We start from the raw sequence: 17,888 nt of genomic DNA on the forward strand, positions 1-17,888 counted from the left end.
TTTTTTTTTAAGGTTAGTTAAACTTAATAGTTTACTATTGGGGACACTTTGGGGACATTGTCCACACTTGGTAAGGAAAGGGGCAGCAGCAGAGCACTGACCTTGGGGAAGGCCAACCGTCACCTGCAGAGGAGCAAAGGAGTACTCTGGAGCCACCGAAAGCAGCGGAGGAACAGCACCCACAGTGGCCCAAGACATTCTTGGGAGGGAGGCTCAGTAAAACCCTGAGCTGGCTGCCTGCAGCCAAAGGCCGGGGATTTGGCCCACTATCATTTAGAAATTCAAGGGCGTCCCAAGCCTGCCAAGTTCTGCAGCACCTTAATCCCATAAGCTTGGGATATGGAAATATGAGAGGCCATTTTTTATAAGTATTTATTCTAAGTTCCTACAGTTACGATGTGCAAGAAAACAAATGTCATCATAAAATGAAACTATTCACTAGGAATCTACCCACTTATCAAATTAATGCTCACTCGTACATTCTCTCCTCACTTAACGAGTGTCTATTCCTTCTGGCTGAGGTCAGTTGGGATGACTGTCAGATATAACGGAACTATACAAGTTCAGTGCGAAGCAACTGCAAAGTTCATGATGAGGCCAAAGAAAACAAGGTTGGAGAACTTCACGTGCAAGGTCTTGGACCAACGAGGAGCCGATGGAATGGGATTAGTTAACAAGAACAAATTAGGAGGAGGTGAGATAGGTTCTCCACAAGAGAATGATTTGAACATTGAAGGATTGAAAGAGGTCTTTGGGAAAATGCATGAAGATCTCAGATATTAAACAGAACCTCCTAATGAAAGTGTATACAGTAAAATGTGAAGGAACCGGTATGTAAACAGACCATCTTGTTGGCACGAAAAATAAATATACCCACACCAGAATCAACATACTTGATTAATTCTTCATTCATTCTAAAAAGTGGTATATACTCTATATTTTGTAATATGTATAGTTAAAAATAACTAAATAACTTGCTTTCAGAATTTCACTTGCACGATACAATCTCAATGTGACCCTTTAACTTATTTTCATCATTTCCTTTTTCACAATACAGTTTTGCTGAAAATGTTTTTCACTGTTTACTATGAAAATTTGATTTTTGTTTTAAGTGAATGCACTTATAGTGACTTTTGCTGGTGCCCATGACCCTGACATGATGAGGTTCTATCCAAGTCTTTCTCCATTCCAGCAGGGCACCTACGGGGTTAAGATGATTTGACTTCCCAGGAGGCCTCATCAGACACAACCTAGGAGGTTCCACTCTCAGGGTTTGCGGGGCCCTCAGGAAATGCAATGGAACTTTGTGTGTATATTCCTCAGTGTGGACACCTACCCCAGGGCTCACTGCAGCCTGCACAGGCTATTGGCAAACCCACTGGCCAGGCTGGGTACTGTCGCCTCAGCCCGGGGCGGTTGGCTTTGCCCCAGCCAGGCTAACCGCAGGCAGGGAGGGGACACTTACTTGGCTGGTAGGGCTCTGGGCTGCCTGTGGCTCTCCGGGGGGCTCCTCATCCTCGGGAATGTGGGGCATGGCAGCCTCCTGGTGGGAGTGGCCGCAGATGCCCGGAACCTCTGCTGTGTCAGCCCCAAAGATGCTCCAAGAGGCCTGGGCTTCGCAGGCTGAGGAGATGCCAAAAGGACAAGTCAAATCCACTCCCATCCCTGACCCGAGCTGGGTTCCATTTCCAAGGGTCATGAGCCACAGAGAGAGCCTGCTTGAGTTTGCGTCAACACCAGAGGTGAAAATCAAGGGCAATTGGAATTGCATTTCCTCCTGTTCACTAGCTCTGTTTACAAAGTCAGAGGTGGCCTTAGAGGTTTTGCATCTAATTTGGTCTTTACCGTAAACACAGCTATCCCAGAAGGGAGAAAAGTGCTTCTCACTCCTCAAAGCCATAGCTAATGGAGGGCACTCTGTTAGGTTCAGATGTGTACTTGCCTACCATTTACTGAGCACCTATTGGATGTTGCACTCTGTCCTAAGAGCATTATCAACATTGCCTAATTTAATCCTCACGATGACCTCTGATGTAGGCATTAATAGTCACATTTTACATATGAAAGAACTGCTTCAGAGTGTGGAGGCCATTTGCCCAAATCTTACAAAGAACCAAGCATTTGAAACCAGATCTTCCTGATTTTGAGGCCATTATACTGCACAGCCTTCTTTGGTCAAGTGGGAAAGGGGGAAAGGATGGTGTTTCCTGATGTCCTACCCCAGGGCTCACCTCACACCCTTCAGCAGCTCTCCTGACCCTCAGCATGGGGCTCTCTCATTTGAAGATGCCCTTGTCAGACCTGTCAGCTCTACGAGAGCCATGATTCTGGAGGCTTGGCCTGAGTGGACCTCATATGCTTTGTGCAGTGCTCGCCCCCGGAAATCTTGGGTTGCCTCCCCAAAGCTAGGTTTATCCCCTGCCTGTAGTGTAGCACCTTGAAGCCTGGGTGGGATTGATCCCCATCAGCATAATCTCATTCACCCCACCACAGTGATTGGCTCAGGTAGAAACAATACATCCAGCATAAGCCAAAGAGCATGTGGCAGTTTTCTGAGACTCAATGTTTTCTCTTGCTCTGGGTAGTGGAGTATGCGGGTGTGAGATCTAGTGCTGCTGATGCCATTTTGCTTCCATGAGGAAGACCAGACTGAGGATAAAACGGACACACACACAGAGAATGGGGCAGAGCCAAGAGACCTGCAGAGAAATGGAGCTGGTGCCTTAATCAAAGTTTACCTGCAGGCTGAACGCTTTCTAAATTAGCCAGTTACATAAGCAATTACGTGTCCTAGTGTTCAAGTCAATTTGGGTTGTGTTTATTTGTAAATACTAACTCCTGTCACTTTCATGTAACTACTGTTCAGTCTGTCCAGTATGGCTTCTCCATACTGAACAGTAACTACTGTTCTTTCATGTTTCTTCCCAGTCAAGAGACCTGAGCCAATGGATCTGGCTCCTCTACTTTCTCCTAGAAAAAGACACAAGTAATATCAGGTCTCCATCGGGAAAGGCAGGATAGCAAGGTAGAAAGAATGCAAGCTTTAGAGTCAGATTCCTGAGTTTGAATCCCCACTCTTGCACTCACTGGCTGTTTGACCTTGAATGTTGGCTTTGCCTGTAAGCCTCACTTTCCTTATCAGTGGAACGAAGATAAGAATGCCTCCTATATATTCTTTTCCAAGGATGGAATGAGGTAGAGTGTCCAGCATAGAGTAGGTACTTACGGAGGCCATGTAGGGGCAGGAGGTCTGCAGCCCAGGAAGCCTGGCCTGAGTCCAGAGGGCTCTGCCTGGCCTCTTCCCACTTCTAAGCTCTTTCAGGTCCCTTTCCCCTAGTGGGGTAGGAGATGCCTTCCAGGACCTGCAGAACCAGCCTGATTCTGCAACTTCAGGTTCAGAGATTCCCTGAAGGAGCTGCTCTGCTGGATGGCAGATGAAAACCACCAAACGCTGATGTCATCCTCAGATCATGCCACCACGCACAGTTAGGGGGCCACTGGGACACACACAGAACAAAAAGACACTGTCATTTAATGAGTACCTACTGTGTTCCGGGCACTATGCAAGGTGCAGACTGCTGGAAGCTGCAAGAGGAAGAGCCCACCATCTCCAATGATACTAGATACTTTTCTGTCCAACAGAAAAGTCACAGAAAGGGCCTGAGCCAGAGAGCTGTATGGCAGGCTCAGATCTGGCACCAGCCACAGCCCTGACAAACACCTGCACCTGACACACACACCTCTGACTGAGTTCCCTGATGCAGGAGGGAAGTCTGATTCATCATGGGTAACCAGAATATTTATCCAAAATTTTTGGTTGGTTTTTATTTTAAGAACTAGAGAACTTTAGCCCCGAGGTTGGTTGATGTGACTATCATCTTAACTTTTGTCATTCTCTGCAGTGAAAAGGTAGTTCCGTTTAGCTCTGAAACAGTTGAGGTGACCCCTGCTGGTCATTTCAAGAAATCTCATCTGAAGTAGAATATCCACAAAGTGAGTCATTCATTCACTCATTCATTCATTCACCACAAACACTCATTTTACACCTAATCTACCAGGCCCTGTGCTAGGTGCTGGTGACATAAAGATGATAAAAATGTGGTTCTGGCCTTCAGGAAGAATAGAGCCAAGTGGCAGGAGGCAGTTGGAAAACAGTATACTGGGGTAAATACTTTGAAAGTGAGAAGTTGTAGAATCCCAGAGAAGGGTCTCTGCCTATGGAAATTATGATGGCTGATATAGCCTTAGTGGAGATTCTACATTAGAAATAGTGTTTGAGCTGAGCTGTGAACTTTGAAATATGGAACGGAATTTGAAAAAACTAGCTGGAGGCCTAGAGGGGGAGGTTAGACAGGAAGGGAGAAGCCATACTGGACAGACTGAACCTAGCTCTCAGGAATGGGAGAAATGGCACCAGGTCATGCTGTGTCTCTCATCCCAAATGGTCACTATATGAATAAATTGAGCATCTTATTTGCCCAAAGGTGAGTTCTACGATTAATTTCTATCACTTTTACTTGGACTTTGGCAGCAGCAATATTAGTAGTGCCGTTAGCAAGGTAGCAAGAGTATCCGCAAACCCCAATTCTACCAGGAAAGTTAGCTGCACCTCTCAAGAAACGTCTTAAAATGATATGTGATGTATGTGCAGGTCCAGGCTGCCTTAATAGGAGTATGATTTTCAAAACATGGGAAGTATTTCACGTTTCCGCTATATCTTAATCTACATGAAGTGTATTGTGCTCTGCATGCCAAGAAGGATTCAGACAAGGACAAGATTGTGTTTAAAGAACTAAAGATCTTTAGCCTGGAGAAGAGAAGGGGCAGAATAAAAGAAAATGCCTTCTCAGATATTTGAAGGTCCCAAAGGACAGGTGCACGAACGATGACTGAAAAATCGAATCAAAGCAAGATAAAGCTTTCTAGTGGTCGGAGCCATCTGAAGATGCGACGGACTGCCTTTCAGGGTAGTGAGCTCCCTATTCTGAGGAGAGTTCCAGCAAAGGCTGGGGCAAGGATCACAGGATTCCTAACACACTTCAGTAGTCTTTTCCAATCCTGGAAGTCCCTAAAATCCAAGAGACTTCCTAGTCACAATAAGCCACAGATGTGATGGTCCCATCCCATAGGATTCTGGCATCCTGGTATTGCAAAGTTGCATCAGAAATAGCTTCACTTCCTCTCCTCCACCTCCTGCTCCTCAAGAAGGACCTGAAGTCAGTCTCTGAGTCAGAAAACAAAGTAAAACAGAAACAAATTAAGTCAGACAAGCACTAAGAGGTGTCAGCTGCTACAGGACAAAGCAGAGTGGAGGCTGGCTGAGGTCCCACACTTGACAAGATGGAACCCCGAGCTCCTGAGGGGGAATCCCAGCAGCCGCGCCTGCCGAGGCCATTCCCACGCTGCTCCTGCCTTGTTTGCTTTCTCTTCTGTCCATTATTATACTCTGCTTAAAATAGCAAGGTAAAAGCAGATGTGACATCTGGCTTCCACTGGAGCTCGTGGGCACATGGACCTTGCATCCATCACAGCAAAGTTTAGAATACAATCTCCAGGAAGTGGTGATCTAGAGCACCGACCCATAAAAGGGAAAAATATTTAGTAATGTTTGGTCTCCAGCTGCTCCTTCTTTAACTCATTTTTAAGGCCCTTCTTGCTGCCTCTCCAGCCTGGTCAGTGAAGGGTTAGATGTGTTAGCCAAACAGCTCTTTGGACTCTATTCATTATTCTGCCCCTAGCCAGTGTTTAAGTATCACCGGACCTTTTTTACAGGAAGGAAAACTGAAGTGCAGAGAAAGGAAGCAGACAGTTACTGTTGAACTTGGTGCAGATTATCTAAGAGCCTCTGCTGGGATAACTATCCAGTCATTTGTGTAAATGAAAAGGCCAACCATCTCTAAAATATACTAAAATATTTTATCTGTCCCTGGCCATGCTCATGAAAAAAAGCAAACTAATATATTTTTCTTAATTCTTTCATTTATCAGATATTCCTAGGTTACCTACTGAGTATCGGATACTATGCTAGGTGCATTTCATGTGCTATCTTGTTTAAACCCCTGTGAGATGGGTTTCATTGTTTCCATTTATATATTAAGGAACTAAGAATCAGAGAGGTTCAGCAATTTGTTCAAGATCACATGGCTAAAAAGTGGCAGGCCGAGGATTATAACCCAGGCTAGTCTGATTCCAAGGTCCATCATGTTTCTCCGCTTCTACTCTGTCTCCTCCCCCAGGAGTTCTGTTAGAGTACACAGCAGAAGCATGAGGATCTGCCCCACAAAGAACTGGAGTGTGCATTCCCAGCGGGGCTAAGGATGGTCATGGGGCAGGTTGTCAGGCCTGGGGTCTCATGAGGGCAAAAGAGTGGGCCCACGGTTTGAGGGTACATGACCCCCGCTGTGGGATGGCAAATCTGTCCATTCATCCATCTGTCTGTTGGTCCATTCATTCACCCACTTGCCTTCTGACTTTCCTTCACACAACTGTCCATTAGTTTGTCTATTTACACTTTCACCCCAGAAAGCCCCGTGCTTCTTAAATCAATAGCACAGGCTCTGCCCCTGGGAATAGCCACTGTAGGATCCTGTGGGCTGTGGGGAGGGCAAGAGAGTAGGAGAGGGCTGCTCTAACAGAGTGGCCGTACAAGCAGAGGCATCTACAACTGGTGGAACATCTCCATCCTGCACACTTCAGCTGGAGGAGCTGCGGTGGCTTCCCATGAGGGCCACTTATGTCTCAGCAAGCACAGGTGCCATCATCAGGAATCATGATTTAGCAAGGGCCTTTACAGAGAGCACCCCCTTCAGTGCTGTCAGCAACCCTGTGAGGTGAATAACGTGAGTACTATTATTATTAACATTATGATTAGTTCCATTTTAGAGATGAGGAGAAAGAGGCCCAAAGACTTGCCCAAAGTCACATCGCCCATGAATGGCTGTGCCGGAAGTCAGCTGCAGGTCTGTCTGACTCCCTAGCTCCTTGCTGGGCCTAACCCAGCATCTCATGGGTGGCAGTCTTGGCAAGCAGTGGCCTCTCACAATGACCCCAAGGCTATCTCTTCCAGAGCTTTGCAACTAGCCCAGAAGAGACCAAACCCCTCTCTGGAACCACAATGTCCCAGAAGCACAGCCTACAAGTTGAGTGGCTCTCATATTCTCTCTGTTAATCTTTGTGTGTTGGGGGAAGAGCCCTTCTGGGCAACAATGGGTTAACCCAGACACCACTGACCTTTTTGGAGTGACTCAGAATTCTCCAAAGGGAGTTTTTTTTGTTCTTCCAGCTTTGAATTTTTGCTTTCATTTTAGCAGCATAAAGAATTTGAAAGAGATTAGGTTGCTATTAATACCACTGGTCTATCTCTAGATGAAGAATTCGATGGAAGGAATTGTTTTGGGGTGACTGCACATGCATCTCTCTCAGTCCCTCTGCAACTTCAGGGGGTGACAGGGTGGGTCACTGGAGGTCAGCCAGTCCTGCCCCCTGTTCCGATCTTATAGGTCCAGAAAGGGGCAAGGACTTGACCAAAGCCATATCTGTGAATGAGAAGCAGAGAAGATCCCAGAACTCCTGTTCCCTAAGCGCAGGGTTTGCTTTTAGTCCATGCCTTGAAAGCAAGGGTCCTTGGGCAGTGCCTTCCTATTTCCCTTCTTCTCGTGGTCACTCTACGGGGGAGAGAAGATGCTCCCTGCTCTCAGCACTCACTCCAGAGCAGTCTCAGACAGACTTAGAATACCTCCTATGGAATCGTAGATCAGATCAAAGGGCTGAGAGGCGCCTCTGTGGGTTTCTGGGCCTGGCCAACTACAGAGCTGGGCCCCATACCCCACAAGTGAGCCTGAGTGGGGGTCCACCTCAGGATGGCCCCAACCTACTTCCTAACATTGGGATGCTGCAAGAAGGTTTGGGAGCTTGGCAGATTGGGTTCTAATTTTCCCTTTGCCTCTTTCTTGCTAGATTAGCCTATCCTAGCCTTAGTTTTTTTACCTGCTGGTAAAATGGAGGTAATACTACCTACCTTTTGGGGTTGTTGTAAGAATTAAATTAAGAAATACATGTAAGGTGCCATCACATTGTATTCAAAGAGTTCTTTTTCCATTCTCTGAATAGGGCAGCTGAGTTCTCTTTGGTGATGCCACAGCATCACCAAACCCCAACCAGGCCCAGAGAGTCCGTGTCCATCCTGGGTGGCAGAGTTCCTGCCTTTGCCTCCTGCAAGCAGAGGAGATGCAGTACTGACCTGGCCAAGGCTTCCCCTCTGTACTTTCAGATAGATAAAAGACCATCAGGCATGACTGAAATTAAGCCCACAGGGGACCATGCATACTGGTGATGCTGACATTCATGCTGCCGTTGGGCAGCCAGTGGCTACCAGTTGTGGGTTTAGAGAGGAAGGGTACAGCACTGTGCTGTGGTCAACCCGGGCCTGTGCTGTGCCCAGTCCCAGGAGCGAGAGTGGGGTATAGAAGGGTGAAAAGAAGAGGGGGAGGATGAGGAATAGAAGGAACTACCCTAGTGGCTTCTCACTCTCACCACAATCCCTCTGATCCAGGGGCTGCGGCCTAGCAGAGCTTCAGCAAGGCTGGCCCTGAGCACTCCCAATCTCCCCAGGATCTGCACCCTCTGGCTCCAGTCCTGGGGATCTCTAATAAACTCTGTTGTCTGGGGCTGCCTTCCTCCGCTGATTCAGTGCCCTTTGTAGTTCTGAGAGTGAGCCAGCATCTCCACAGACAATGCCAGGGCCACATCCAAGAGCACAGGACGGGCCAGCTCCCAGAAGAAGAGTTTATGATTGGTATGGTGCTCAGTGTGGGGAGGGATTTGGAGGGAGTCAGTGTATGGGAGAGTTGCAGAATGGATGACACATCTGAATTTTTTATTTTTTATTTTTTGAGAAAACACGTATGTTTATTTCGTGTCTCCCAGTTACTTCTCTACATTGTTATATCGGTGCTTCTTTAGGGGTGAGCAGGGATGCTTGTAGAGTGGGCGCGCAGTTTTAATGACAACTTCCCCATCTCCTTTCCCCTGTTGCTCTTTCCCTCATGCAAACAGCGAGGCCATTCTACACTCACTGTTGTGTGAAGGGTTGTAGCAGCAGGAGGTGGAGAAAAGGGAGTCCGGTTCTGACTTACGTCACCCCAAGCTAGCCCTTATGGAAACGGAAAATGTTCAGGGCATAGAAAAGAGGTCTGGGTAAAAACATCCTAAGTAAGGGTAAGTCTCTCCTCACCGATGACTAGTTAAATATGATAGGGCAAGGGAGCTGTAGGAGAGGTGGCGCAGGGAGAGGTGGTGAGTCCCTGAGAAAGATGCCTGAGCCTGCTTCCCTAGGGAGATGGGTGAAGATCCCTAAATCTGAGAGCAGAGGTCTGCGGCCCCATTTCCCAGACAGAACCCTGAGAAGACATCAAAGAGAAGAAACGGCTATTTGATATGACTTGATAGACAAGGCCTCAGTTTCTTGCATCCCAGGGGGTGGGTTAAAGGTGGGGTTGAATTGCACAATAATTTCCGTGCACGCAGAAGCAGAGAGTTAGCAGAACGAACTGCAGGTGCCTTGAGAAGGCTGATTCAGAGGTTACCTACTGACCAAGGACTGATGGAAAGCATGATGGAGAGCTTGTCAAATGCCGGCCAGGGTGCCCTCTTCACTCCAACTCCCTGGCACCTAGGGAGCCCCTTGGACCTTAAATGCCAGGATGGAGGAAGAGGAGGGTGGGAGAAGCACTGAAATGCCTGGGATCCAGGTTCTATACACCCTGAAAAATAGTCAAGCCAGGGCCAGATTTTCATCTACCACCCCACCCCCAGCCATGACAGGAAGTAAGCCAGAACATCTCCCCATGTTTCCTCTCCAGCTCCTTCACTTCAGCAATTCTTTTTTAAAAATAAGTCCACTTGAAAAAATTTTTGCTTTTTCGAAAGATGTGCAATTGCTCAATCGGAGGCAGTTCAAAGGCACCGGGAACAGCGGAAAAGTATCTGAGCTTCCCATTTAGCTCCCAGCAGAAATAAATCTTGTCCGGTTGTCTTTGTTGCAGGCCGCCCAGCAGCCTCGTCCCTGAGTCACTCACTCCAGGGTGACATGAGTCATCGTCCTTGGGTCAAGGACCACACGGTGTTCCCGGGTCTGCAAGGCTGACCAGGGTACCAACGGGCCATCGGGAAGAATGGAGGACTGAGAGCCGCCTCCTGGGTCCTGGGGCTGGCTCCGCTCTGCCATATGTGTGACCTTGGGGAGTCCCTCAGACTGTCTGAGAAGGAGGTACATTTCTAGGCCCTTCCAACTTGTACTTTGTTGGAACCTCTCCAGTGGTGTGCACAAGCCTGCTCACATCAGCTCACAAGAGCTGAACATAAAATTGTCAAAAATTTTGTGAGCAGGTCATTAAATATTAAAAATTAAGTTACATTAAAAATAAATGCTAAAATAACCACACTCAATTTATTTTGCTACATTTTACCATTACCTGTGTTCTTGAGATGATTTATTTCTAGCGTGTCTGTGCGGTGCTACCGTGCATCTCTATCCAACTCCACATCTAGCGATGTCAAGTTAGTAGCTTGAAATTGGTCCTGATGGAACTATTTATACCACAGGAATCAGCAAATGCTACGTGTGAAGGACTTGTATTCCCCAGAGAGCTGGCTGTTAAACATTTTACTAGTACACCACTGAGCCTCAGTCCCGGACCCCATCCTCCTCATCCCTGTCAGGGTGCAGAAGGCAGGCAAATGACTTTACTATCACCCCACGATAGCATAGTTATGGAGATTTGATTGTCAATTGCCTTTGGATAACTCTTCCCAGGTGTACCATGGGCCCCTCACACTTGTCATGCCCCAAACAGAACCCATCATTTCTTCTCCACTTTTCCTGTGCCCTAGTGAATGCCACTCAAGCTAGAAACCCAGAAGTCATTATAGCTCCTCCCTCTCTGTCACCCCCCCACATTCAGTTAGAATTCAAGTCCTGTTAGTCCTAGTTCAGACATTGATCACTTCCCATTTCCCAAAGCCACCACCCCTGCCATGGCTCAGTGTGTCCTGTGTCACTGCAATAGCCTCAGTGGTCTCCTTCCCTCTGGTCCAGCCCCTTCCAATCACCCTCCACAAGATGCCAGAGCAGTCTCTCTAAAACATATATTAGATCATCCTTCTCCTTCTTAAAATCTTTGAGGACTCTCTTTTTAATAGGGACCAGTTCTGGGTCAAGGTCCCAGCCCCTCTCTCTGGTCTCATCTCCTACTTCAGCCTTCACATACCTTATGCTCCAACCACAATGGACCAACAACCGGCCTCCAAACATGCCCTGCTTTTTCATGCCCTTTGCATATATCCTTTTCCCCACCTATGCCTAGGCTCCCTTCCCCCAGCTTTCTATACCTGATGAATTCCTACTCATTCTTCTAAAGCCAGTTCAAATATCTCCTTCTTCATAAACCCATTTCATCTCTTTGCCCCAGAAAAAGACATTTTCTTCCTATTTCCTATGGCTGCAGTAACAAAATACCACAAATTTGGTATTTATTATCTTATAGTTCTGGGGCTCAGAAGTCCAAAATCAGTCTCAGTGTGCTAAAATCAGAGTATTAGCAGGGCTGTGTTCTCTCCGCAGGCTCCAGGGGAGAATGCACTTCCTTGCTTTTACAACTTCTAGAGGCTGCCTGCATTCCTTGGCTGGTGGCCCTTTCTCCATCTTCAGTGTACTATCTTTTGTCCTCTCTGACCTCTGCTTTCATTTTCACCCTTCCTTCCAGTCTGACTCTAACAAACATGCATCCTTCTTATAAGGACCCTTGAGATTACGTTGGGCCCATGCATATAATCCAAGCTAATCTCTCAATCTAAGCATCTTTACTTTAATCATATCTGCAAAGGTCTTTTTTCCATTTAAGGTAACACACTCATAGGTTCCAGGGATCAGAACTTAGACATCTTGGTGGGGGCAGGGGAGAGTTATTCATTTGACCACACTTGTCTACCAGATCACCTTGCATGGACCTCAATTCAGCTAGAATTTCAGCATCTTGACAGAAGGGACTATACTTTTTTCATATTTTTATAAACATTTTAATAAATATTTATATTTTTATGACCCACATTTACTACAGGGTCAAACACAGAATGGCCATGTACTGTTTGTTGAATTAATGAACAAAACCATATCACTAAGAAACAGATTAAGAAGGCTTCATTTTAACTGGCAACCAGTTTCTGTAAAAGAGAATTGATGTAGCGGTGGCAAACTCAAATACTCGATTGCCCAGGCAGGTGGGATGAATGACAGCTACTGTGGAGTGTGGCAAACCAGAGTCCAGGCACCAGGCACCAGGCACCACCGAACTGGGGCGTTTCTTATTCAGTTTTGACATCATGAAAAAATACCAGTCTTTCCTGGCCAAATCTCCCAATTTCTCAAGAAAAGTCAAAATCCCAAATGTTTAAATATGAAATCCCCCAATTTATAAATGTTAAATCTAGTTCAAAAATTTAGCTTGGCAGGGATTCTGAGGCCATTCAGACACCTTCCGAGTCACTGAGCTGAGCCCTGGTTTATAGCCAGCATAAAAGCTGGTGGGTGTGAATGAAGCACAGCTCAAATGCTAGCTCCTTGGAGAAGACCAGAGAGCAAATTTCATTTTAAAACACTTCTCTCCAAGATGGTTAAAATGAATAAAGGGTTGATGCTTTAGACATAGTCATTTTTTGTTCACGATCTACTGATTGGGGAGAAAAACAGGTATGACCCTACTTTCATTTAAAAATCATAAACATTTGTATGTATATACCTTTTATGTGACATATATGTAGATAGATATATGGCTATCTCTATCCACCAGGGTAGGGGCAACGAAAGTCCAGAAGGCTAAAACCCAAATTGGTTATCTTCAGTGGAATTATGAATAAACTCAATTTAACATATTTTAAATATCTATATTTTTTCTTTTTTTTCTACAATAAGAATGACTGATTTGCATAATAAATAATGGAATCATTAAAGAAAAGAAAAGATTGTTTCTTAGTGTCCTGAAAAATTACTTAAAGAAAAGAGTTTACCTCTGCGACCATGGATCACTTAGCCATCGATGGTCTTCATTTCAGAGTGTGCTAGTTGAAGCTCTGCACCTTCTTGTGGAATTTCCTGCTTAGAGTTCCCTGGCCACCTCTTGCTCATCCTTAATACTCAGTTCAAATGTCACTTCTGCCAGGAAGCCTGCCCTTACTTCCCCCTCTGATGCCCTTCTTCTAGGCTCTGTGTTTTCCTTTCTTCATGGTTCTGTCAATTTGTTTTGTAATCATTTGTTTATTAGGCCAGCAGTTAATTTTCATCCTTTTTGCTACCCAGTGCCCCTACGGTATATGACTAATTTCTATCAACTAACAGGGGCATAAATCTCCAGGGTGGCAGAAGTGTGAATAGTCCTCTAATTAACTCTGATGAGGCTCCCTTAGTGGGACGCAATATCTCCTCCAACCTCTTTCTCAACCACACTTCATTAAGAATCATGTCTTAAGCTTTGGGACATTGTGTGTGGTCCCCCAGGGCTTGGGCAAGAGGGCACCTGCAGCTCTCCGTAGTTAAGCTTATCCTCTGTCTGGGCTGGACAAAGCCATTTGTTCCAGAAAGCTTTTATTCCTGGACGGCTCTGTGATTAATTATACTAATATTTCTTGATGTCTCTGTTTTGATGTTTCATTACCTGGATACAGCATGTATTACCTACTGATTTCCTTGGGCCATAGCCATTCATAATGTAAAATCAATAGTGGTAGTAGAATAAAATAATAGTTTTTGAACACTACCTATGTGCAAAGCACTGTGTAATGTTTTCTACGTACATAGTCTCTTTTAATCATTATAGTGGCCATGACAACAACAGTAATAGCTGGCATTAATTGAGTAGTGACTCTCTGCCATGAAAGTGATTGTGCTTTATCTTTCTGAATTCTAACAGTAGCCCTGAGAAGTGGGTACCATTTCTATCCTTACTTTACAGAAGAGGAAACGAAATCAAGTCACTTGTTAAAGATAATACTCATTAGGTGGCAGAGCCAAGATATCTGATAAAAATAAGGTAGGTAGTGAGTCGCTTGAAGAATTATAGAATACGGATGAGAGAGGAACCTTTAGGTTCTTCCAGTACAGAGTCCTCATTTTAACTTTTTAATCTCTGAATCCATGTATAATGCTCTTTTCATTAAAATATTACTAAATATTTTTTTAAAATTATGTCCTAAAGCATGGTGGGCTCTTTGAAGGCAGGGCCAGCATATAATTCGCCTCTCAGGGTTTCTTAAATAGATGAACAAATGAATGAATGTGTGAGTGAGTGAAAGAAAATGTGTCACCTACTTTATGATACAGAGAGGTTAGGAGAACAAACCCTGGGTGTTGGAAAGCCAAATGACACCTCTGGGGCTGATTTCACTTGTAGCCCCATCAGGACCTTGGAGTCCCTCAGGTAATAAGTGACCCCATTTTCCTCTTGCTGGAGTAACAACACACATCACCTGGGCAACCGTCATCTGGGCAACTGTCTATGCAGGTGAATGTCCTTGCCCCCACCCCCACCCCTGCCATTTCCACTGAGATTTCCCCAGGTTAAAGGCTGAGTTTTTCTCTCAGTGATATTACTGGGTTTCCTGTCTTCCTTGACACGCATGTGCAGATTTTTTTCTCTAGGAGTCTATCAACTAAAACCTAATAAAAGGCACGAACCCTTTGCGACCTTTAAGCTTCTGTGTAACTATCCAGGAGGACTTTGCAAAGTAACTTTTAGGATTAACTTATCAATGGACTCCCAGCTTTACTCAAATCCAGGAGGAAGCCAAAGAGTAGGTCCCCTGGCCTTTCTACTTGCACTTGGAAAGCTAGCCACTGCATTCCCCAAATGGCTGCTGATGCACTCTCACATGTGCCATCACCCTAGCGTCTGTTGCCATGGCAGAGTGGAGCCACAGGGGTTTGCAGGGTGGTCCTAGCCTCTGATCCCAAACCCAGCCACCAGGCACAACTCCTGCTCTGACTAGGGGACTCTGAAGTTGGGAGTCCTGACAATCCAGCACCTAGAGTCCCCCATTCCTGTGAGGCAGGTCTCTGGGAACTGTGGTTCCTTATTTCAGAGAGAAGACCAGAGGAATTGAGCCAGCTCAATGGGCCTCAATGGGTCTCAGCAACAGCCAGTCCTGCCCACAGTGCACATACAGACTCTCTCAGAAGCCAAAGGCAGGGTGGAATCTGAGCCAACAACCTCTTCCTTGGATCTTCTGGCCTCTGCATCTAAAGACGTCCATTCCTTAGAATGGGGATGAGGATGGAGAAACAGCTGCTGTTTTGTCTAGGACATGAGATCTGTCAATAAACACTCAGACCAACAGGAGCAGCCTGTCTGATAAATCAGGAACGGCATCCTATCACCTGGGAGCTCTGTTACAAATAAAAATAAAACTTCTTCCTTGACTCAGCAACACTCCTATTCCCCCACATACATACATACATACATACATACATACATACATACATACATACATACATAAAGAAAGAAAGAAATATAAGAACATCAAGTTCCCAGTGTATCTCTCTATCCCATTCCTCCTTCTCTTTCTCCCCTTCCCTTCCCAGCTTTTTCTGGGAAGTGACCATCGAGGGCTATATGCGGAAACTGGTTTGGGAAAGTCAGAAGGAAACGATGGCCTTGGCAGTGCCTGCCTAAATCATTCACTCATTCAAGAAATTCTTGTTGAGGGCCTCCCCAGTGTCAGGTACCATGAAGCTCTGAGGCTGTCCTTCAAGGCTGCATCCCCAGGGAGCCTTCCCTGACCTCTCCCAGATGCCACATGCTTTCTGTTCTACTGTAACTCCGTGCAGCTGCCCCCATCTGCCAGGCAGTGGTTTCTGTTTCCTGTATATTAATCTCATCCACCAAGTCTGAGGGTAGAGAGTTTTCTCCTGTGTCACAGGCATGGGAATACAGCAATTGCTCAGTATGTGATGGATCCCTCCTTTTGCAAGCAAAGACTCTAGGAATCAAACCTCACTTTACTCTGAATACACCCAGCACAGTTATGTACATATTGGCTCTTGAACCCTCTCAGCTCTGTGAGGAAGATATTACAGCTCCATTTTACAGATGAGGAAATCGAGCCTCAGAGAGGTACAGTGACTTGGTCACACCATCAAGAAACAGAGTCAGGATTAAAACTTGGGTCTCCTATGCCCAAATGGGATCTCTAGCCCTTCTCAAGAGAGGACTCATTCCTGTTCTTCTCTTCCCTCAGCAGAAATAGAAGAAGAATATTGGGAGATGTTTCCTGACAAGGGGATCTTGATTGTTTCAGATCACAGCCCTGCCTTAGGACCAGCAAGAACAACCTTACGCGAGGCACAGAACCAAAAGTCCTTCCACAGCAACCCCCAGGGAAGATAGGAAGCAGAAGCATCATCTAAGACAGAAGGCAACTCTTCCCTCCTGGGATGGAATGCCCCAGGTCAAGTCCCACCCCTCTGAGAATCTCCATTCTCAGAAGCTGTGGAAATAGGCCCAATCACCTGGCGCTGGGCTGCAGGGCAGAGTCTGATCTAATATGTGCTTCAGGAAGCCAAAGGATTACAGGGGACTCAGTGACAGGGGCCTTCTGGGGAGTGAGGAGCAGACTGTGATGCCAACTGCTTGCATGGGGCTGAGTTCCTTTACCACTTGGCTCTCAGTCTCCCTGTCTCTACAGTACAGGGTTGGGCTAAGTTAGTTGCCAGCCATGTCCCACTTTCTGCCCCATGAGTCGGGGGCCACATCAGCTACTGAGAACAGTTATACAATCCGTGACAAGGGGCCTAACTGGCATTCCCAGGGCTGAAGGTAGCCTTTGGACGTCTTTGCATCACTTCCCTCCAGTTACAGTGATTGGTTCAAGGATGAGCATATGACCTGTCCACAGCCCATGAGATACAATAAGACTTTGCTGGGCATCCTGGGAAAGAGATTCTTACTCTTAATTGCAGATCTTGAATGTAAAAGAGTTAAAACAGAATCCTTCTTGTGAAGGTGAAGAACTTGTCTAAGAATGGAATCAATGTGAAAGAGAACACAACAAAGAGCCAGAAAGAAACTAGGTCCTGAGGCTGTCATCTGTGGTCCTGATCAAGCTATGCCTGATATCCCTGGCTTTTTATATTTCAAGAACCAATGAATAATACCCCTGGCTTAAACTGACTTATGTTGGCTTTTTTTGGCACTTGCAATAAAGAGTTCCAACTGGTACAAACAGCCTCACCTTTGTAAAGCAGGCCCTTACAGCCTCTTTCTCAACACCAAAGGCTTCTCTCACTTTGCTGCTTTGCTGCCTACCTGAGAGTTTGAGCTGGAAAACTCAGATTTAGAGCAAATGAGCCTGCTAAACTCATCACCATGCCCCTTTCCTCAGAAACAGCTTCTCCTCTGCCTTCCCTACCCCTAGTGATAGGCAATGAATGCTCCCAGAAACCCCTGCCCAAACCTCTGAATCCCCCACTCCCATAATGTCTATCCCCCACTCTTCCTCTTACTACATACACATTTATTAAACTCAGGCTCCAGAGGAGGGACTAAGTTTGACCGACCTCCATGTTTCTGCTTAAAAGATAACCTGGTGAACATATATAAAGACATTTTTTTTTTGAGTCAAATTTCAACCTTCAAATGATTTTCAAACATCACCACCTTCTTCTGGATGACCTCTAGGAACTCACTCCACCTTCTCCTTAGCTCAGAATCAGATGGGATTTGACTGCTAACCCTCCCAGGAGAGTAGACCCCAAGACCCAAGCAACAAAAGTCTGCGTGAACAGGCTCATTCCCTCTACCCCAGACCCCGGACTCATAGTTTGAGGGGAGGACTCCATTTTG

General features: G+C 46.0%; 1 protein-coding gene across 4 annotated transcripts in view; it reads right to left on the reverse strand.

Moving 5' to 3' along the window:
* The window catches only part of MRVI1 (murine retrovirus integration site 1 homolog), a 105,989-nt gene that overhangs the window by 64,995 nt on the left and 23,106 nt on the right, over positions 1-17,888 (reverse strand). For 2 of the 4 annotated variants that reach the window (XM_011377253.1, XM_011377252.1), the window contains exon 2: positions 1,466-1,623. The exons of 1 other annotated variant lie outside the window; for it this stretch is intronic. In XM_011377253.1, coding sequence (XP_011375555.1) covers positions 1,466-1,623 — 158 coding nt within the window. Of the gene's footprint in view, positions 1-1,465; positions 1,737-17,888 lie in introns of those variants that run through there. One more of the 4 variants, XM_011377251.1, reaches the window with a different exon arrangement.

The sequence above is a fragment of the Pteropus vampyrus genome, unplaced genomic scaffold (genome assembly GCF_000151845.1).
Source record: "Pteropus vampyrus isolate Shadow unplaced genomic scaffold, Pvam_2.0 Scaffold307, whole genome shotgun sequence".
In the NCBI taxonomy this organism is placed as follows: Eukaryota; Metazoa; Chordata; class Mammalia; order Chiroptera; family Pteropodidae; genus Pteropus; species Pteropus vampyrus.